This window comes from Triplophysa dalaica, chromosome 13 (genome assembly GCF_015846415.1).
Source record: "Triplophysa dalaica isolate WHDGS20190420 chromosome 13, ASM1584641v1, whole genome shotgun sequence".
Lineage (NCBI taxonomy): Eukaryota > Metazoa > Chordata > Actinopteri > Cypriniformes > Nemacheilidae > Triplophysa > Triplophysa dalaica.
Window position 1 is genome coordinate 17,765,615 of NC_079554.1, and position 23,315 is coordinate 17,788,929.

The 23,315-nt window shown below is 35.0% G+C and overlaps 4 protein-coding genes and 1 long non-coding RNA gene across 6 annotated transcripts; 2 read left to right on the forward strand and 3 right to left on the reverse strand.

Moving 5' to 3' along the window:
* Positions 1-6,912: 6,912 nt before the first annotated feature.
* On the forward strand, positions 6,913-10,044 carry atf3 (activating transcription factor 3). Its single transcript, XM_056765415.1, is given in 5 exon segments — positions 6,913-7,023; positions 7,808-8,002; positions 8,005-8,054; positions 8,246-8,353; positions 8,462-10,044. Coding segments are annotated over 5 exon segments (630 nt in total). The 5' UTR covers positions 6,913-7,004; the 3' UTR covers positions 8,720-10,044.
* Positions 10,045-13,672: 3,628 nt separating this feature from the next.
* On the reverse strand, positions 13,673-16,467 carry batf3 (basic leucine zipper transcription factor, ATF-like 3). The gene is made up of 3 exons (XM_056764829.1): positions 16,281-16,467; positions 15,720-15,824; positions 13,673-15,553 (listed from the first exon to the last, which is right to left on the reverse strand). Exons 1-3 carry the CDS (start codon positions 16,353-16,355, stop codon positions 15,380-15,382), a joined length of 354 nt encoding a protein of 117 aa, XP_056620807.1. The 5' UTR covers positions 16,356-16,467; the 3' UTR covers positions 13,673-15,379.
* Positions 16,468-16,795: 328 nt separating this feature from the next.
* Positions 16,796-19,002, reverse strand: nsl1 (NSL1 component of MIS12 kinetochore complex). The gene is made up of 6 exons (XM_056764605.1): positions 18,820-19,002; positions 18,410-18,488; positions 18,095-18,222; positions 17,544-17,598; positions 17,396-17,463; positions 16,796-17,263 (listed from the first exon to the last, which is right to left on the reverse strand). The coding sequence occupies exons 1-6, from the start codon at positions 18,988-18,990 to the stop codon at positions 17,018-17,020; spliced, it is 747 nt and encodes a 248-aa protein (XP_056620583.1). The 5' UTR covers positions 18,991-19,002; the 3' UTR covers positions 16,796-17,017.
* Positions 19,003-19,159: 157 nt separating this feature from the next.
* On the forward strand, positions 19,160-22,306 carry tatdn3 (TatD DNase domain containing 3). Of its 2 annotated transcripts, XM_056764607.1 has the most exons (10): positions 19,160-19,299; positions 19,881-19,913; positions 20,005-20,078; positions 20,248-20,329; positions 20,447-20,509; positions 20,924-21,033; positions 21,213-21,268; positions 21,370-21,482; positions 21,889-21,969; positions 22,052-22,306. In XM_056764607.1, the coding sequence occupies exons 1-10, from the start codon at positions 19,243-19,245 to the stop codon at positions 22,181-22,183; spliced, it is 801 nt and encodes a 266-aa protein (XP_056620585.1). In that variant the 5' UTR covers positions 19,160-19,242; the 3' UTR covers positions 22,184-22,306. The 2 variants fall into 2 exon arrangements, with proteins under 2 accessions (XP_056620585.1, XP_056620584.1); XM_056764606.1 differs by having other exon boundaries at positions 21,891-22,306.
* On the reverse strand, positions 22,276-23,276 carry LOC130434440 (uncharacterized). Its single transcript, XR_008908677.1, has 2 exons — positions 22,667-23,276; positions 22,276-22,400 (listed from the first exon to the last, which is right to left on the reverse strand). It is a non-coding gene; the product is annotated as an uncharacterized LOC130434440 (long non-coding RNA).
* Positions 23,277-23,315: the final 39 nt, after the last annotated feature.

A 23,315-nucleotide genomic window follows, 5' to 3' on the forward strand; every position in this document is an offset into this window, starting at 1 on the left:
TGTACTGTTGCACCTCAGGTCACATGACTTGCTACACGCGTGCTCTGTTTTGTACCAGCAAACAGGAAATTCCCCTTTGTCACATGACACAAGTCTTTGAATCAGTCCCGTGACCCTGTTACTGAAACTGTTTACATCAGTTCAGGAATATGAGACATAAATATTTTCTGGTAATCAAAAACACTTTTATTTTTGTTGTTTGTGTCAGTTACAACACACTGAATGACTAAGCATATTTGGGTTCACTTGAATTTTTAACATCTTTTTTTTTAGGTAAAATATTGGTATTTAAAATTTGAGGGGACAAAATCAAATGTATGTAGTGTCTGTTGTAATAAATACATTGATCAATATCTCTTACGTCTGCACCTAACTGATCATTTCTGATTTCTATATATTTTCTACAATATCTAATAAAAAAAGCATATTTAAATAAACTAAACTTGGCTCTGTACACTGTTGTAGGCTTTGTGAGACATGTTTTTATGGCTCTTATGCTTTTTGGTGTCCTAATGTATGACCCAATTGCTTCCATTGTTTTCCCAACTTGTAAGTCGCTTCGGATAAAAGCGTCTGCTAAATCACTAAATCTAAATGTATGACTAACCAATGAGCCGTTTTATTATTGAATACACGAGCATGTTAATTCAAAGTCTTAATTGTTTATTTTACAATATATTGATCAAAACATAAAATAATACAACTTAAAGATAAAAATAAAGGAGATAAGCCTTTTAGTCTTTTAACTGTGTTAGATCCAAGAAAAGCAGTTTGAAAATATAATAAAATAGCATGAATTTACTTTACTAATGGATTAATCTAAGTTTGTCACACAAAGCTATAAATGTTTTTATTTTTTGGTGTATTTGGGAAGCAGGGTCACTATCCACCTATAATCTATGGAAAAGAACATTTTGTTTAGGAAAAACGTACAGGATGGTACAACTTAATGGTTAGTACATGACAGAGTCCTTGTTATTTTCTGAACTGTTAATGCTAACATGCCTCTTTTAAAACAATCAAGGAAAAGAAGGCACTGGGTGTTTTGTTATTATGCTGGTCTTCAGTTTTCCAGATTATGACTCATCTGCCTCTACCTGCATTGCAAGAGTCCTGTGTTACACTCTAGATGTCTGACTCAACATGATGTCATAGACCGAACAAGTCATCATCACATGAGCTTGAGCCAACTAATATTCTGTCAAAACCTATCATGCTTGCATCTATATACAGCTTTGACATTATTATATTACTCTACAATCAATAATTACTTTTTATGATTTCATAAACATTCATTTAAAATGATATTTTGACATTTATTAAGAAATACTAATATTTTATTAAGAAGTATTAGTGTTTCTGTGATCTTGAAACAGAATGTATGTCCTTCATATGTTGTAAAAATGCTCATTTTAGGAAACTAAATTTGTGTACGTGCACCTTGATTCTGACATTATTTATTTTAGACTTTATTGTCACAGGTATTGCCTAAGACAGCAATATAGGATTTGTTCTGGCACAGCATCAATGTTGTGGACATGCCCTGACCATGCTCTTTCTCCTTCGGCCTGATTGGCTGATCTCAAGGGATTATCATTAAATATTAATCCTTCGCTGCAGTGATGCATTCTGCTGTCACACCACTGACCGGTCAGATGATGTCAACACATTCGAGCAAGCTGATTGGCTCGAGCCTTCCAAGCAGCTCTTTGCTCACCGTATCAATTTTATATCACTCCGACATAGATCCTTTACAGGCAGTCACGTGACTTCTCAAATGTGACGTGGCCCGTAAAGACTAAGTGCTTGGTTTACAGCAGGCCTGTGTCGTTTCAAAGCCTGTTACGTTCCACGTGCCAGTAAAATGTCCACGTTCTTAGAATTCTGTGCGATTTGAAGAAGTGATACTTAGCAGGGAATGGTAATGAATGGTGAAAATCAGATTTGTCGGAGGAAACAGCCTAATCAGATTTTAACTGGAATATCTGTATGTGAAATTTCGTAGAAACTTCCTTGGTCAGAGAAATGGTGAATATGTAGAGCACCAATTTACTTTCATATCAGCAGGAAGTCAGTAGTAGAGGAAGTAATCTTTTAGTTCATCATACGCAGAAGTTTCATTGTAAGAAAAGTAGAAAGGAAAATGAGAGCCCCAAATAAGAGGAAGTCCTGGCTAAAATTGATTGATTGTAATATGTTACAAGCGTGGTCTAATTTGGTTTCCTTATGAATTACGTAAGGCATCCATAGTTTAGTTAAGAATGACCTTTAGGTATTTACTCCCACCCTACAAACTGTTTGCACATAGGACATAAATAACAAAAACGCAGGAGGCCTGCTGGCGAGAGAAATGAGGTCACGGCCTGTGACGGGGTTGGGAATCCTGGCTACGGCTTTCCTCCTGTCTGCGATGAAAGTCCTCTGGGCGGGAGTGTGTCGCTATGGACGCAGCCGTGTAAACATGTACACAGTGCCCCGGTGGGTGTACCCGGCGAGGGGAGTTTAAAGGTAGCTCCGAGTTAACCGTGACTTTATTAATAACTATGAGTGCTTCAGCTATCTACGTTACATATGTAAGAGGGAATCTATAAACTATTATTTAGAGAAATCAGTGTCAACCGCTTATACTGAGCGAGTGATGCTACTTATTATTTTGGCCCAGCTGCTGCTGAGTCATTTTAGGACCTACTGTACATATTTGACCACACTATTCGCACTTTAATTTTTGATGTCTATGAAAAAGACATAGTACGTATAGAATAAGCGTATTAAAAATAATTATTTGATAGAGCAGTACAATAATTTAAACGTGATATAAATTAAGTTACACATCAAGGTTGTATTAGTTTCTTGCTTAGAGACAAGGCTGGTTGGAAAGTATCAGTATTTTTTTTATTAATTGTTACTTAACCTTTAATTGGAGAAAAAACAATGTGCTACAAACTGTATATCACAAATGGCTGTCAGATCGTGACAGGCTCTTTAAAATCTTTTTGATATATACGAGCTAGAACCTTTCAGACAAGTTACTTTACTATACTATTGCATCTACTTTTGTGTGTAAATATTTTTTATAGCCTCTGATAATTATCATTGTCACTTTTTGTTTAAATATGAATTCAAATGTTAATTTGTATCACTGTATTCTGAAGAATAAATCTCTAGGAGTTGGGCAACCGGAAACATCAAGATAAGATGTGATAAGAGAAGAGAAGGTCAAGTAAACTATTCAAGTTCGCTCTTTGTTTTCTATAAATATCAATAAATACTGTGCAACTAACATTTACTTAAAACATTTACTTTACACAGTTATCTATGTGTGTCTTTTTTAATATAGCCTAAATATAATGTTTACACTATGAATATGAATGCTACGGTTTTACTATTAAAGCAACAAAAACATTAGTTGAATCATGATTGAACTTAATACCATCGTTAGAAACCATATCACACATAATAAGCATATACATTATGTGGCTTCACTACTCTACTTATTTCTTAGATGTATAGTATGTAATGTATTCTACAAAGAGAACATTACAGGCGTGTTCGATGACTAACGTTTGACTGGAATGAGATTTGTCAGACCGAAAGTGCAAACGAAACATCGATCCTGATATTTTACAATCCCAGCAATATATGTTTCGTTTAATACGCGTGCTGTTTTGGGAATTGGACATTCGACTTCTCACCCCAAAACAATACAGAAACAGCGTGAGGATTACTGTATTCTCCACTTCCCGGAAGAATGACGTATTGCCAACGCCTGGTGAGAATACTTAAACAGTTGTCTTAAAGAAACAACGTGTTTGTGTTCTTACTGAGACTGCCTTGTGTTTAAGCATGTGGCACTAAACCTCCATAATTAAAGTAAGCAATATAAATGAGGAAAAGTAGATGGACATTTAAAATATTTATTTATAAAATAATTATACAATTTCTGTTGTTACATTGTTTTTTAACAATATCTCGTTTGAACCACTAGTTGGCACTAGTTGGCAGTTGAAACTTATAGTTCACGATGCATCAAGTAGAAAAATAGAAATACATTAATATTACAATTATAAAGTGAAAACTAAAAGAATAGTTATTTTTGTTTTGATTTTTAGAAATTACCTGCTGTTACAATAAATATAAATCAATGGTACAGTATGGTACCAGGTGAAAAGCAGATAATATTAACAAAACGTATTTAACTTTATAACAACAGCAATGCTTATGATAATAAAAAATATTACAATTGTACTGCTACCTGAAATAAATTTTTTTAATGTTAAATTGTCTTATGAAAAATGAGCATTAATGTAAGGTAATGAATAACTTTTCATAATTATTATTTTCTGACAAGCTATGCCATTGAGTTATAAATTGAGTAATAAATATAAAATATAAAGATAGATATCAAACGTATGGTAAAACAAAAGTTAAAGATTTCCTGTGTACATACAAAAGTTTAGTCATGAATAATGCTGAATGAATGATTTGCAGAATTATTTTTTATAATCATATCGAAAATTTGAATTACTTTTGAAGTCATTTTGATTTATTTTGATTGTTAATTCTTCTTTTAACATTGTTAAGTAGAAGTTGATAATAATCACCAATAAACACCCACCCTTAAAAACTGTTTGTTTATGCTTATCAAACGTCTGATAAGGCTCGAGACACTTGGTGTGCTTGTATGATATAACAAAACTGAAAGACACGCAACTTTAGGATTGTTGGTCATGCTTTGCATTATAAAGAAACTAATTTGTAAAAAAGAAACCTAAGTCCATGAACCTTATAGTGACAGTCTCTAACTTTTTGTAAATCAACAAGTTACCGATGGAAAAGCTAAATGACTTCTCCTGTATACGTCTCATTGTATATTAATAGCTAACAGGTCAATACTGATGTCATAACAGCTGTATTCATGTCCCAGGATCATTTTGACGACACCCGATTGCCACAGACATTTAAACACCTGTCTGACTTTATATGATGGACTCGAAACAAAATAAGAACTCTGTCTGAGTCCGATTTGTTGGTGAATACTGCTATATTACGATCAGTGTACGTTTTGAAATATAATGGTATATTATATTATATAAAATGAATGGCTCCTTTTGCTCTTAGCAACACTAACAGAAGAAAACAAGAACAGTTTGTTCAACTTTTCATCTTTTCAACACACACCATCTTGTTAATATAAGGACTTCTTTTTATAACAATGTTTAAAAACTAAAGTTTATGGCAATACTAAATTATAGTTGTAAACATATCCTTCAACAGAATTTCTACACATTTGATTCTATTGGTTATTTTGTGTGTATGTGTGAGAGACAGAGAGGGAGAGAGAGAGAGAGAGAGAGAGAGAGAGAGAGAGAGAGAGAATTTTGTAGCATTTTGGAAAAAGCAGGCAATCAAACAACTAAAAATCATAACAAAACCAATAAAGAATCTGAACTCAAAATCTGTTCTATCATACTTTTAAAACATACATCAAATTGATTTACATATATCTTTATTTATATGTGGATGTTAAAACAGCAACAAGTGCAACCAAAATTTAACTTTATAATTTTATCAAAGAAGATAAAACCACATGAAACAATATTAATTTCTTTCTTTATAGGTATACCTTAATACATATATTTCTTATATATGTTGGTGGATGTTGAAGCAACTTAAACAAAATATTTTCTGGAAAACAATGAAGTATGTTTAAATGAAATTCAAGTATCCAAAGTCATAAACTAAAAAAACAAATCTCAGGTTTAGACATAACTTCCCTATAACATTGTTTTATTTATCCAATCAAATAAGATTGTAGGTTAATAAGTAAGTGTTTTAGACTGTGGCGGTTACATTTGTATTAGAGATCGCTGGAAATTTCCAGAACACAGAGGTAAGAGTGTGTACTGGGGTGGGTATGACCCAACTAGAGCAAGAAAGCTGATGTGCTTCACATTCAGAAGAGGAATGCCGACACTGCTGACTGCCCACTCCCTGAAATCATTTCAAAATCTTTCCATTGAACGTCCATCCAACCCAAATCACAGTACACGGACAAAAAACATATCTTTTCTCAACATTTTCTTGTCTACATACAAGAATCTTGTCGTTTTTATGACTAAACTGATGAAGAAACGTTTCTCTGTTAGCTAACCTTGAAACAAATCCCTCTTTATAAACAATGGAGAAAGACTGCTGCTTTACTGGCAAAATAAAGAACAACAAATACTAATTTCCACTACATCAACACCATGAGGTTACAATTTTGTTTTTAAACAGAGCAAATAAATAAATAAAAACTATTCTAACAACAGCAATATGAGAATATATTTAGTATCACATCAAGACATCACATTTAATTTATTAATCATGAACAATATTGTAAGAAAATATAAACTATATATCAAAACTATACACTTTCAGACAACTAAATATAAGCCAATGGACTAAACAGATTAAAAGCATGTAGACACAGTATTTACCTTCAGATCATCTCTACATCTTCGTACCATGTTCCATTAACAGCTAATAGGCCTATAAAGAAACCAAGCTTTAACGTGTCTTTTACAAAGTGAGAGGGATTTACTTCAGACAGGTTTGCTGAACTCATTCTGACCAAGTAACCTGTCAATCTCTCCCCACGTCTTTCACCCAAAACTATTCCACCCATGACATTAGAGCATACCACAGATCCAATGTCATTAGACGGGTATGTCTTTATTTGCTTATTAGGTTAACATGTCAGAGCCCACGACTTCAATTCCTCCATTGTAAGGGGGGCAGAGCTTGCCCAGTTATGGTGCGCGCAGAGGGTTGCCGGATTGCATCATCGCAAAGACAGCTTCCCTGATCCTATAAATAGGATGACGTCATTAGGACCGCCCCTTTCTAGTACTCTGAACCTCTCTATAAAAACGGGTGATGCAACGAGCCGGCGAGAACTGTAACTTTACCAGCTGAGCGCGAGATCACATCGCTTCCAGAGTAGAGCATCACAACACGCACGTATGATTCAGTCAAAACAAGGTGAGTGAAATGTTGTCTTTCATATGTTGTTTTTGAGTTTTATTTAGTTAGAATAGACTGCGGAGAGTACAGCATGTTCTTGTTTATAAACTAAGTTTGCGCGACGGATTTCAGTATGAAACTGTTTTGGGGAACATTTTTACTCAAAATTCTTGATTGTATTTTATCAATGTATTATGTTTGTTAACGCTGGTTTACGTTTTTACGACGTTTGGAAGAACTGCAGTCCCCATAAAAAATAACAACGATTTTATTGAAGTTTAACCACTTAGCCGAACTATGTTGTTTTAGCGAATTGACTTTATGACAAATATAGCCACAGAATTGTGGTAACGTGTAATTAATCCATCGTTAATTTGTGTAAGTATTTCGCCTTCGCTTTTGGCTATTTTATTCATTCAAATGGTAAATCGCTATATTGTAGAAATATTTACAACTTTACTTTTTTACTTCGCGGTTAGTCTACATAGGCTAATGTTATTTCGCTATATTTGTATTATGCGCAAATTTATTCATACGTTTGCAACTTGTACGGATAGGCTTTATATTCATTTGAACAGAGTGAAAGTATAGCCTTACATGTATAATAATATGAATAACAAATAATATATATTTTAGTGTATGTATATTTTATTCACTTATTCTTATATAGTGCGCGTAATACATGTCTGTGTAATTTAGTGTGTTACGCGCGTAATTGTGTTTGTAAATATGTGTACGAATACAGCCTCCTACATAATCCAAAAAGCGCGGTTGAATTTAAATCTCGCATCAACTCTTTTAGATTTCGGAATGATGCTTCAGCATCCCGGTTTGGGTCACTTGGATATCAGCGCGTCGGCTTTGGTACCCTGCCTCTCCCCGCCGGGCTCGCTCACGCTGGACGACTTCACCAACTTCACTCCGTTAGTCAAGGAGGAGCTGCGCTACGCCATCCAGAACAAGCGGCTGTCCAACGGCATGACCGCACTGACCTCAGACCGGTTTCAGAACGCAGAGAGACCACTGAACTGCCTGTCATGAAGCGGGAGGTACGAACGACTAATTTACGATGTAAACACACGTTATTTTTTTGTGTCTCGTTCTGGTTACATTGAGCAACGCGTACTATAGAAAAGCCATGCGTCCAAACAGTTGATGACCTGAGCTTTAAGCTCTCAGAAAAATCAATATTTATTACGCAATGTGGGTGGATTACAATGTGATACTTTTGTGTTCTCAGATCCAACCAGAGGAGAGTGAAAGGAAAAAGAGGAGAAGGGAACGAAATAAAGTAGCAGCAGCTAAATGTCGAAACAAGAAAAAGGAGAAAACTGACACTTTACAAAAGGTAACCTTTATCAGCATTTTTACAGTGCAACAATTTCGAATTAAAGTTTGTTTAGTTTCTACTCGATGTACATTTATAATAAGTTCACGTCCATGTTTTTTTTTATAGGAGTCTGAGACACTGGAGTCCATCAATGCCGAGCTGAAGGCCCAGATCGAGGAGCTGAAGAGCCAAAAGCAGCAGCTAGTCTACATGCTGAACCTACATCGGCCCACCTGCATCGTCCGCGCCCAGAACGGCCAGACCCCCGAGGACGAGAGGAAACTCTTCATCCAGCAGATCAAGGAGACCACCCTGCAAGGTCTTAATCTTAGCATAAATGGACCAATGCACAACACAGTACCAACAAGTTGTGGCCATCTCTGATTCAGGCACGAACCTAAAGGGTTTGGCGGTTGCCAATGAACATTGCAGGGCTCGCCCGAGAAGGACTAAACTGTGGGTGCCTACCATGCCAGTCAAGGTCGGTCTGATGTACACTGAAACAGACTGTTTAAGCACTGAAGTGATGAAGGACGTGTGATGCGTGATCACTTATTCTTATTATCGTATGCTTAACATGCTTTTTGTAGCTATATGTCATGATGCTTAAGCAACATGATGTCATTTACCGATCGTCTGGTTTGTTGAAAGAAATCCTGGTGGTGTGTTTGACAACAAGTACAATGTGAGGGAAGGCTTGCTGTAGGAAAAAACAGGGTGATGTTATTTCATTTAGTAACATGCCTCTTGTTAAATTGAAACACACAAAATGCCACGTAAAGTATTTCAAGCTGCTAATCTCTCAGGATACGGTCTGTATATGACAGGAAACATTACACTTGTACTAAATAAACAGATGAAATAACCGAGAAGTCACCGCGTAGTGGACTTCAAGACAGCAGGGGTGTCAGGCAACCTTACAAGTTTCTTGTATTGGAAACTGGACCTTCACCACTATATGCCTGTCTGTGTTATCACCTCAACTGTCTGAACATGTTGTTGTTACAATGCTGTGAGCAGGAGGGTCTGCGTTCGCCAGCCCACTGCACAAAGATTATATCATGTTTTTGTTCGTTTAATAAGGGACTTGTACTTATTTTTCGATGTTGCATTTTTCATATATTGTAGCTGTGTGTTGTTCTTGCCTAGATGCACAAACCTTATTCTAAAAGAAAAACACTTGAAGTAAAGCTCTTAATTTCTTGGCTACGATCATGTGTCAATCGATTGCTGGTGTCTGTTTTGAAGAAACGCATACCACGAGACATCTGATCAAGCCGTGTGACCAGCTCACCACATTAAAGTTGAGAAAGCTGTCAAAAAAACATGGGAAAATTGGAAGTTCTGTCAGTCTATTTCAACAAAACTGATTCAGGACTTTTACATATATTTTCAGTGGGATGTATTGAGAGGTTAAATGGCGCGGGCGTCAGGCGGCTTTTCTTTTGCTTTGTAATGGTTCAGGCATGCCAAATCACTTGTACTATTGACATTAAATGTGTAATGGAAACAAAGCTATGCGTAATATTTGTGGTTAAACCAAGTTTTATTCATCGTACGTACCTTCCACGTAAAAGGAAGGATGTGCAATTGTTATACCAAAACTGTATGAATGGGACGATACTGTTCATTTACACCTCCGGTATGGTTTCGTTTGACTGTCTGTTGTGTTTTTGATACTTTATTAATAAAAACGCATACCAATGCAATTTTTGTTGTTCAAACTGTTGTTGAAAAGGAAAGCTCAGCTAAAAAAAATCTTTCATTTATTCACTCTCATGTGATTCAAAACATGTACATGACTCTTTCTTCTGTGGAACACAAACTATATTTTGAGAAATGTCCCGGTGGTTTTGTGTCCATACAATGGTAGTCAATGGTGGTTGGTTACTTACAGTCTTTAAAATTTCTTCAGTTCTTAAGAAGAAAATCATACGGGTTTGACGTGACATGAGGGTAAGTAAAGGATGAAAGAATTGTCATTTCGGGTTAACTGGACAAAAATGTGCTTTATGTAAATGAAATATGATTGAATATGATGACAAGTCAGTATCCTTTTACGGTCTACCTCAAATAACACATATAAATAAGGAGCTCTGTTTATTGTTGTGTTGAGAAATATGAGCAAGTGGTAGGACAAGCCCACACATGTATAACCTAGAGGTGATGACACAGTGTGCAAAGGGTGAGTCAAATTCGTTTCGCTAGACAGGAATGATTCAGCATTTTTTGCTGACTCTGTCTGACAGGTGGTTTTTAAACAAAGACTTATATAATGATATTATGAATTAAGAAAAGAAATCAAAGGACTTAAAACTTTGTCACAGCCTTACCCTGAACTTCATTGGAAATTAAATGTGTGGCCAACAGAACCCTTGAGCTTCTATAGTAAATGTTCAATAGTTTTCCTCTTTGGGAAAGTTCTGAATAGTTGCAAGGAAATGCCCATGTTTACCTTTCACAACTCGTGGTAGAAAGAAACTAAGCAGGAACGGGAAGTGCAGTTAAAACAGTGTTCTTGATAATGACCTCTTGATAAAAGTGATAAAAAACAGAAGCACGTGTGTTTAATCTTCATTGGTTATCATTTACAACCAGAACAACAGTACAGAACCATTTGTTTCATAACTTGTTGACAAAGAGAAAATTCAGCATGTGACATGTCACAAACAGACACTCCCAAATTAAACTTTCTTCATAAGGGGAGAAGTTTATTTAAAATATTTTTGACAAATACTTCAAATTTTCTCTGTATTATGTACAATTAAATATAATAGGGCTAGATTACTTTAAAAATAAAGGTGATTAAAGGTTTCTTCTAAATGACTAAATGTTCTTCACAGCGATGCCCTAGAAGACGCATATATGGTTCTACAAAGAACCATTGAATCAGAGGTTCTTTAAAGAACCATCTCCATCTTACTTCTTACAATCTGAAGAATTCTTATGAATCTATGGCATCGAAGAACCCTTTTAAGCACCTTTTCTTTAAGAGCGTGCGGAGCACTAACAAGGCGTTTTTATTTTTATATCGGTTGTCCGGAATATGAATTCAATAGACACACTACCTGTCAATCATTTAAGTTGGAATAATGCCTTGTATCTTTCATTGCAGTTCATTGCTTTGGACTCCACCCTTTCTGTGATACATCATAAAAACAGTCTCTTTTTGCCTCTTTATTAGTTATTCTCGAGTTTAGTTTCAGCTTCATTTCTTTGCTTTTATCCCTTCGAGTAAAAAAACTCGATTATGATTATATCAGGTCAAAGCTGCTGGTTATAACTTCATCATTCCTGATGCAGAATATGTCATATGAATAAGTCATAATAACCTCCTTCACATTTTTTGTGTCCTTTTCTATCTGATCTACACCATTAAAAGCTGTTGGTGCAACCTAGATAGTGTGATTCAGCGATTTTTGGGTCAACTATTACAAAAATAGGTGACCCAAAAATAAACATGTTCTCATCATTTACCTATACCCCTTTGCCATTTTCTTTCTTTCATTTGTAGAACACAAAAAATATATATTTTGAAGAATGTTGGTAACAGAACAATGGCAGTATTCACTTGGTTTTGTGTCCATATGTCCATACAATAGAAGTGAATGGATACAACAGTTGTTCTGCGAAAGAAAGAAAACCATACAGGTTTGAAATGGCAGGAAGGTGAGTAAATGATGACAAAATTTTCATTATTAGGTTATCTTTTTAAATACAATGGTCAAACTTGAATAAAACCAGTTTAGATACTACAACGTTTCAATGTTTGTTGTAGTTAAAGATATGTTTTTATACATAGTGACTTACAAAGTAAAGTGAAATTAGAGTAAAAACTATATGTAATGCATGACCATTCAAGAGTTTTTGATATGATGTGAATGTATTTATTTTTCATCTCAAAGTTGACAGTGCCCCCAAATTCTAACACACTGACCTGACATCCATCATGATGCAATTGCACTTTGTCCTGCCAGGATGTTAACTAATACGGTCATGGCACTTGGCGATAAATGCAACCGGAGGAAACTTCACATTCTGATGCAACTATTTAAAACTGTTGCAATGGAATCTACAGATGTCAATAAGTATGTTGCAACCGCACTGTGATTAATTCATTTAAAACATTAATGTCATGTTCTTTTAACAGGATTTTAATAATGTTTAAGTTACAATGTCACCTGTATGTAATTGCCATATGTAATTTGACAACAACAGCATGACATGACTGACAGGTTTTAAACTGAAAGAGACATTTTAAGAATGTCTTACTGATAAAGAAAGAATTACATGACAAAGGTTTTTTAAAATGTCATTGTACGCTTTACAGTAAGGCTAACTTCCCTGAGGTTTAAAATACATTGACTCTTATTTAAATTATTTGTTTTCCTGTATTGCGCATAGGTCAATGAATGCATTTAAAGAACAGTCTATACCACATACTTTTCAGTAAAATGTCCTCTCCTTATACTATAGGAAAGCTCAAGGAAATCATGGTTCAATGGAATTTCAAAGTTTACATTCATCTTTAATTCCTGTAAAGGTTCCAATAGTTTGAGCTGCAGGGCAACCACCTACAGCTGCTACCAGGAACTTACAGATCAGGAAGGAAGCATTATCATGCAGTACATTCTGCCATGTGCACATTTTCAGAGGCATACAGTTCACAGGGCACACCCCTCATTTTCCAGTAAACAATTATATTTGCATATTCAGACTTAATATATTTCCAAAATGCAAAGGTCAGTGTGAAACATAAAATGATAAACTTGCCTTTTTTGGGGAACTAATTTTTTTTAGTACACATAAAGACCCACTCCCATAATTTTCTTTGATGTATGACCATGTAGGGATTTTATTTATAAATTCCCTTCAAAATTTATAAATGTTAAAAACGTGGACATGTTTCTTCATGAGACAGACATTAATCAAAGTATGTACATTATAAAATGGATAATTAAAGGACTTTTGAGGATATAGGACAATCTTTTTAATGCCCTTCATTTGGGATGTTCCTGATATAATATATAAATAACCAAAGTCTAAATGTGATTTCAAGAGATGTTTTGATAAATGTGTGTTTATGTTTTGTTTCGGTTATTAAGCTTTAAAGACATTTTCAATCAACAGGCAAACTATCTCAATGTTTCAGAAGGTTTATTAAAAAAACTGTGTAGATCAATTCTAAAATGCCTCTGTCCACAAGAGGGCACAACAATCAAATAATTTAATTTGGCCAAAAGTTACAAAAATCCTAATGATAAAATAAAAAAATAATACAAAAATGATTCATTCATTTAAATTTATGTATAGAATATTTACTTTTAATGTGATGGCAAACACTGTAAGCTGTAATTGCAACAGTATAGGGACTGTAAATACTGTATAATAAATTGAAAAAATTCCCCAAAATACTTTTTGCTGACACAAATCAAATACATCACACCAGCAAAGTGGTGTGCTAAATCTTTTATTTGTATACCGCTAATTGTTACAAAGCAACTTTACTTAATATTACGTCTCAAAGCCTCCGAGCCAAAGTTAACTGTGGCAACGAAAAAAAAAAATTAAGTAGTGAAAAACAAAAACCTTGTCATGAACCAGATTGTGTCCATCCTCCTCTGGCATAACAATGAATGTAAAAAATGCCAAATATGATCTTTATTCACACCTAGTATGTGCAATAACAACCATGTGTTCTTTGAGTAAAATAGCAAAATGATACAAACACTGAGAAACATAAAGTACTGAAACTTTTCATGGTGAGTTTTTATGTTTTCTTTGTTAGCACTCTGAAATTCACCAGTAGATTATTTTTCTTAAGTTTAGAAATGAAAGCAGTACCTATTGTGTAGATCTCTAGGACTTTTCACAAGAGAAGAGAAAAACTGGAAGAGAAATGAAGAAGTATGCACCCAACACTGGTTAGGAAGGTAAATCCAGAGAGCTTTGAGGAAATGATACAATCAGAAAAAAAACTGACCATCATCTTACCGCAACCACCCCCAAATATAGTTCCACACATAATGAGTAAAAACAAATTCAAAGAATTTGATTTGATTTGATTTGTTACACAGAATCTGCGTCACAAAATGCATGTACAAACTAATTTTATACAGATTTATAAAAATGTATTAAAAAGCCTACAAAGGCAGTAAGCATTATGTAAAACTGACGTTAAAATTACATATTATAATTATGACGTTAGAGTTATACAATAACACATTATGACATCAATAACATTTACAGTAATATTTTACAATATTGCATTTTCATGTATGCATTTGGCAGACGCTTTTGTCCAGAGCGACTTACATTGCATTGTATTATACATTTGTTTCTGACTGTATGAAATCCCCTGGGATCGAACCCATGACCTTGGCATTGCTAGTACCATGCTCTAACCACTGATACATTAAGTTAATGCATTTTACCTCTTTGTAAGGTGTCATCAATTGTGCTAATCTGTTACTGTTAGTTTTAATAATGTGCAGGCATAACAAAACCGCTGTCAGAGTCTGAAACTGTCATTCTGGCCAGATAACACTTACAATGCAGAAGCTCATTTCATTCATTCACACTGGTATGATTGGTTTGTTAGAGGTTATTTATCAGAGTAAATACTAAAGTGTTTATGCACTGACCTTGGGAAAAGTAACAGATTACTATTAAGTTCTGTATTTTGAATATACAGTGGGTTTGAGTCCACATAGAATCTTAAAAAAGTAGATTATTTAAATATATTGTTTAAGATTGTGTCACATTTGTAGCCATATTGTATAAAAGGTAAGATTTCCATGCATGTGTTACAGTTACCGAGATGCTTTTTGGTAAATCTTGACAGCTCTAGCAGTATGCATGAGTGCAATAAAGCAAAAGCGGGTGAACTGAGAAATGTACACTTAAAATAGAAAAAAGCTTATGTTTACAAGTTAACTGGTTAACCACACTGTACATCGTAATTCAAGAGAGATTTCAAACTTATATCTTTATAGAAATACTGCAAACTGAGACTGTGAACGGATTAGATACGAGAGGCCCTATCTAGACAAACTCAGGTGGCACTGTGCACCTTGTTGTTGGGGTCATACCACAGTTCAGGACAGGGCACAAAGGCTCGTGGGCTTTGAGGGCTTCTGTCAAGCGTTGCTGTTCCTCTATCAACAACTGAACTTCCTTCTTCAGCAAACTGTTCTCCTGTTCCAGACACTCATAAGCCTGGTTAGAAAATATTTCAAAAGCCACATCAACCACACCAACATCAATGTGCATTTTGTGCAAAAAACAAATGGATCCTCAGCACATAAATAAATTCTGTCTCATCTCTGCATCTTGCTGAGCAGAGTCCCTACTATATGTTCTGTATAGGCTACAGTTTGCAAACCTCATGCAGCTCATCGGCTCTCTGTGTTTGTCTCCTCCGGCTTCTCTGTGCAGCCACGCGGTTCTTTTCTCTTCTTTTTAACCTCTTCTCTTCATCATCAGAGCTCTAAATCACAGTACATCAACTGGTCAGAGGACTGCAGTGTGCGGCAAGTGATGGAGTTATTTTGCACGTCTTCAATACAGATTACAGAAAAATAGGCTACAGGTAGGCTATATTTTCCCAATAATTGTATCACCAAATTAATAAAGCAAAACAAGTCGATTGCACTTTTCAGATTTTTTCAATTCGCAAGTATATACAATTGATCCAACTTCTCAATTTATAATTATTTTATATTTAAGAATAATAAAGTCTATTTATGCAAATATAAAAAGAAAATAAAAAGTTATTAGCTAAAAGCATAACATTAGTCATTTACACGTAATATTACAAATAGATTATTGTAAAATGATATTATAACACTGTTTGTCATAGCTTGTTGTACATAACAAGTTTAAAAAAAAAACTTCAAAAGCTAACAGATCTATGTTACAACATAAATATATAACAGTAGCTTACCTCGCTTTTCCGAAACAATCGTAAGGACGGAGTATCATTTTGAGTCAAGTTACTCATCACAGTGAAAAGTGACATGTCAGATGCAACAACCCCCGATGGAAAATACAGTAGAGTTTACTTTAAAAAAAAGCAAATGTGGATAACAAAAATATTTTTTAAAAACCCCAAGCTAACCGTCTCCTGAGTGTCAAACAGCAACTATTGTGTGACATTGTAGTGTGTTCTGCTATATGCGGCGCTGCAAAGACTGATCTGAGTGTGACACGCAAATATCGCGATAGTTAGTCTTTCCATAAGTTCTCGCGATAATTCTTTTTGCAAACGCGCGCAGAGGACGTTCTTTAAAGTCACGTGGTGCTCTCGGAGACTGTCAGTGCATCTACAAACTTTGAATGTAGACGGATGAAGTTATAGACTTAGCGTATTTGAACGCTTTTATCATTAATCAGCTGTAATTGGCTCTGCCTCTTTGTTTAATTGGTCATTCTTGTTTTATAGTGACAAAGAAATTAAAGGAATCAAGGGTCAGTGTCAAACCTTTGGTAGACCAATAACACCTTGTGGTGTGAATCTGGACCACATCAGTTCTCTAAAAACGTAATTTATTGGAGTGGAAGGAAAACAGAAAATAGTGACACACTTACTTAGGTATAAACAATATCCACAAAGTTTTTCTGCTGTGCAAATTTGTTACACAATACATGTCAGCATACAAAACATTACACGTAAACAATACCTTACACACACATATTATCATTAGTCTCATTATGGATGATTTTTGAAGCCGGTACATAATCTGCACTGTATTCTGCATCAGACACAGCTCTTTCGATTGTAGACGGAAGCCTGTGATGGAGATCAGGACAAGCAGCTCCCAGTGGCCCGCCTAAAACTTCTCTGTAGATTTCCACCGACTCCGCTGAAGGCTTCATATCGAGCACTTGACGCAAACCCTCAGCTGACTGCTTTAGACTTTTCAAAGACTGAACAGAAATACTGCATGTTAATGTAAACAATTATTATGACCTACAACTAACTTGTTTACTAAAATACTTTCAATACTTTTTAGTTTCACACATGGTCAAAGAAAGAAGGTAATTGAGTATTACAGATACCTTCATAACAGCACTGGCTTGTTTGAACATTGTTGGGGCACTGGTAGATACATTTTTCATGATAGCTTCTGTAAAAACATTGAAGTAAATATTGTACAAAAATGCTTACGAACAATTTAAATGTAGTAAAAAGTGAAGGTGAGCAGACCTTGAACAGGGTCTGGCTTTATGTCCTCTGGCTTTACTGCTTGTTCATACAAACCCTACAATAATGAATAAAGGTCAAACATATTGTGACGATGCATTTGTATACATTAACGTTTTGATTTCATTGGCAGTTTACAATATTTAAACATAAGGGTTTTGACTGGCGGATTTAAATATGTATAAACAAAAAGTCACAAAATACTAACGTTTCATCATATGATGTTCAGACACAGCTACTACTGAATATGTGCAAAATAATATTTAAGGTTTTTCACAACATCGGGGGATATTAAGAATTTCTAGAACTCCAAATTGAGCAGTTCCCATCATCTATTTCCCTTCAAATTAGTGACACAGCTAACAAGACATCACAATTTAAATTGTCTTGTGACCTCTAGTGGCCAGAGGCGGAACACATCAAAGTTTTCTAACAACCACGTAAATCGATACGTTGCCCTCTTTTAAAAAAGGTGTACTCTTCTTAATGCAGTTACATAGGGTTTTTTATTTGTACTTGGGATCATAATAAACAAGAAAAAAAAAACGTCTCACCATAATCTTTCTCTTCGCTCTCAATGAACGCACAACTTGGTTGCGTATTTGCTTTGGATAGGAGCTGCGTTTCCAAGCGGTCTCTACAATCTTCTCATCCAGTATGTCATTTAACTGGTTCCCATGGTCTAAACATAAAATGGTCACATACAAACAATAGATATGAATACGCAAATGAATATTGTTATTATTTTTGTCATGCCCTTGGTTTTAGTCGATTATACATTGAATACAGTTTAATAACCCCCCAAAGTCCATGTAACATAAGGGAAAGTCTACATGTATTTGCAATGGTTAATATACGAGTGTGTATACCTTCACAATAGTCCTCTGATGCCTCATCCCATGATAAGCCACCAATAAGTATATTTTCTTGTACTGTAAACTCAAAATTCTAAAAGATAAATAAGACAATAAGGTGAATAAATAAAAATACAAAGGACCCCAATTCATGCTTTATTAAAATACACTTCTAAATTATATTATCATATTCATTAGAAACACAAGTACAGAAAGATCAAGGTAAAACAGTCGTCTAAAAAGATAAAGCTATACGTGAAATAATCTATTATAGCCCCAGTTTCAATAAAAATACACTTAGGAATTTCTGTCACGATATTTAACCTCACTGTTGGTGGTATTACAATGTAAAATCACGGAAGAATTAACCATATGCAAGAGTGATCAAACTCTCATTGAGTGTTATTAGATTTAACGTAACGTACCACAACCATTTCTTGCAGCAACTTGGCCTTGTCCTCTTCGGAAATTTGACCTTGGCCATCTAGCAACTTCTTAAACAAGTCTTTATACTTTTCAAGCTGTTCACGAACGATGGCTTTTGATTTGACGTGTACTCTATAATCTGTCTCACTTGCACAAACTTCTTCCTCCATAACTGCCGCTTATTTTTCAAAACAAACCCTGGAAACGGAATCGAAATGTGCTACTGCTAAATAAAACCGGAAGGTAAACGCGTCTGTGCATAAGCGTTCCGGCCTCCGTACGAACATGTGGGAAAACGAACAGAAACAATGCAGCAAAGGATGACTTAATTACAACTTCGAGACATCGAGTGAGATTTAAATTAAAGTGCATTTAGCACAGAATTCAATATCTGCATTGTTTTAATATGCCGTGAAATCATTATGGCTAGAGAGTTCATTGACTGCCACTGTCACATGTCAGCAGATGAGTTTGCGCAGGTAAGAATAGACATGGAGCCATCAACTTCATTGCGAAATTCTTATCATAAAGTCTTTATGAGTTGATCTGTCACCACTTCTTGAAAGTGTGCCACAGTTCATACGCGTTCCTACTGAACTGTCGTGAAACTGTACAATATCCAATGCTTACTAGGAAATATTAACTTTTTTATTTGTTTGTTTGTAAAGAATAGATATCAAATACACCCTCCGTATGAAAATCTGCTCATTTTGGGAAACCCAGCATAGTAGTTGTGGCAAAGCTGTTTAAAATTATTTAAAGGAAGTGTCCCTTTTCTTATATAATTTTGACACTCCCACCTTATCTGGCCCCCTTTACCTTACCTATGTCTGTATTCACCTTACACTAGATTGCTTATTATCTTAAATACAGATTGAAGGCAGTTGAAACAAACAAAACAAAGAACATGCAATTATGTACCTTGTTTATATGTAAAGTGTAAATTTATGTCATCAGTATCATTGTGTTTATATGAACTATTTGCATTCGATAGGTTTGTTTTCACATCATTTGTTACAGAATTTGATCAACTTTGTTTTTTTCATGCTCTTCCTCTTAGGATTTGGACGATGTTATTCTGAGAGCTAAAAAGGTACGGTTTGTCAAGGAAATACATAAAAAATAAGTCAGAAGAGTTGCATTTTGTAACAATGACATAATTTGTATAATTAATGTGATATTAGGGAGGATTGAAAGCTCTGGTTGCAGTAACAGAGGGAGGCAGGGAATTTGAGAAAGTTATTAACTTATCAAAAGTGTGAGTATGCTACACTACACACACATATACATGTGTTTCCCAACAGTGTCACACAGAGCCTTCAATGAGAACATTTTGTTCAAGTGCTTGTACTTAAGAGATTTAAAAGATGAACTTCCCGATACACCGCTAAAACACATAGAGTTTGAATAATATTTAATGTTTCTAGGTATCCTGGTTTTGTATTCCCTTGTTTTGGCATTCATCCTCTTCAAGGATCTGCGCAGGACTTGCATAGTGTCAAGATTCAGGTGGATATAACATTACAAAGAAAGATAGTTTACTGTGCGTTATGTGCTATATCATATGCTATAGATTTTCTTCATGACCTCATGGTGATAATAAAAACATCAGTTTTGTTTTTATAGGATCTGGAACCATTCCTTCCATTGTTCCAGAAGTACAAAGATGATATTGTTGCAGTGGGGGAGGTAAAGCATGAAAGAATGTATATATTTTTTTCTAAAATGACCATAAACAGATGCTGTTAGTGAATTAAAACAATAACATTTTAAACAAAAGATCAAATACTTACCAAACAAAAATAAAACATACATTGATTATTTTGGTTACATTCTTTACGTTCCTGTTTTGACCTTGGTGTATTATTGTAACAAAGAAGGAATAGGAAAATGGAATAAACCCAATGACATAAGTCTAATAGTTTAGTGTCTAAAACATTTATGATAAATGACAACCTATAAAATTAATGCAATTTTTTAAAACCAATTAGAAATGTATAAATCTTTGAATATAATCAACTCGTGTCTCGATATTTGGCTGTTAACTTTAAAACTGGTTGTTGCCTAATACGGTTTATACTTCGTAATAATAATTCTCCGCAGATCGGTCTTGACTTCACCCCCTGGTATGCACAAACCACTCAAGAGCGTGATGAACAGATAGAAGTCTTTAAAAAGCAACTTGAAATATCAAAAGAACTGCATTTACCTGTGTGAGTACTGGGAAGTGTAATAAATATTACAGAGATTACTTTAAAAGTAGTTAAAATTACTTTTTAGCTAATTTATTTCGCACATTTCTTGAACAGTGATACATACGTCAAGTAAATTTACAGTTAATTTTGTGTTCTCATTAACACCCACAACTCAATTCCCTCTATTATCTTAAAAGGAATGTGCATTCCCGTTCCGCAGCTAAGGTTACTATAGCCACAATGAAAGAACAAGGTAAGAGCTATCTCTGTCAGTATAATTTACAGATCAATGTTCACTTTGACCTTACAAATCACAGTTGAATATCTTGCGTCAGTCGGGTTTTATATCTTTAGGGATTAGACAAGCGTTATTGCATAACTTTGCTGGAAAGCCATCAGTTGCCATGGAAGGAGTTCAGGCTGGATTCTGCTTCTCCTTCCCCCCTGCAGTCATCAGAAATGAACAGGTCAGATAAGGAGATTCACATTTACTTGCCATTACTACTAACCATGCATCTTCCATAAAATAGGCTATGTTAAAAATAAGCATGATAAGTATGCCATAAAACATTGTATAAATCTGTTACGACCAAATTTATCCTGTGCCAAATCTAATACCAGTCGGTACAAGTTAGAACATGCTGTACATTGATTGAACACAACCGTTCATGAGTCACTTGGCTAAATTCTCATGATCTCAAAATTAATGCAAATTAATGCATTTTGAAAAAAAAGTTTTTGACCGATTTTGAAATCCTTGACTTGGACAGTCATAGAGGAAAAGCATAGTGTACTGTCAAAAAATGTGTCACGTGATCAGAAAAGTTTTTTTCTTCGGTTATAAACCTATATTTGGATCTGTCCTTTACAAACAGAGCGAAATTAATCAAACAAATTCCACTGGAACACCTTTGCCTCGAGACGGACTCACCAGCTTTGGGGTTTGATAAACATGTGAGTGATAACCTCAAAACCTGCTTTTCTTCATGACTGTGCTATTTTGAAGATGTCTGTGTTTTATGTTTTACTCTTCTAGGTAAGAAATGAACCGCAACACATAACGCTCTGCTGTGAATACATTGCAAAAGTGAAGGGAGTCTCTCCAGAAAGAGTCATGGAGGTCACAACTCTAAATGCCTTCCGATTGTTTTCTAAATTAAAAGTCTAGAATGTTCTTAATATCAATAAAAGCAATATAACAATACAACATTATGACAATGATTTTATGGATTCATTCACATATTTTTATGTATTGTTAAATACATGAATTAAAATAAAGCACTTTATTGCATATTGTTTGATTATAAAGCTTTATTACTATCTGGAGGAAAACATTTGCTTTGTGTTGAGGTTGATTGCAGGTCTTTACACCAGATGATCTTTATCTGTAATAAAAAAGTAGAACATTTGTCTTCTCTCATAAAGAAATGTAAAATATTGTCAAAATAGTTCTTGGCTTTCTGCCACAGGGAATTTCAACCTTTATAGATCTAGGGACCTCCGCTTAGATTCTCAGCTTTATAATAATAACAATATCACATGAAAAACCATTAATTTTGATTTAAATAATAAATTAATATTTAAATAATAACACTTTACACAAAGATCCCCTGGTTGAAACCCCTACAGATTAAGCTAAAGCACTTCATACAGCTCTCTTCAAAGTGTCTTCTCTCTGGATGTCTAGTGTTGCGGCCCTCCATCCAGGACGACCGTAGCTCGGGACTCGACTTCTGTATCGCGCTGAAGTCACAGGTATCTTGCAGGTGACCGCGGAAGTGTCTCCTTTCTGGTAGATTCCAGAACCTGCTGGTTGTTTCTACGTGACACCAGCTCTCCCTTTGCATATTCAATTCGTACAGTTTGTCCTGCTTTGAATTTGACATGTTGCTATATCATATATCCTTAGCCGAAAGAACGGGCGATATAAACAGTGACACGATTGTTTGAATCGTAGACACCATGGTAACCACGGATGTCGCGTGCCTTACAACCGGAAGCTGTTACCGAGTATCGCAGCGTTTGAGTAATATGGGTCAGATGTGACACTTTATGTCGTCATCGAGGTGGTCGTAAATGTAAGTCCTAGAATGTTTTAGCTGCATATACGTTTTTCAACGTTCATTAACAACCCCTGAACCATCATTATTATTGTAAAAGTGTGCAAATTATAAATCCGGTCAGACTTTTACCTCACATCGTTCACTACAAGCGACTCATTCAAATTAAAATAACTTTGAAGTGTAGTTTACGTTGTGAGATGCAACAGAATGAAGGCTATGCTTGCAAGCACAGGATGA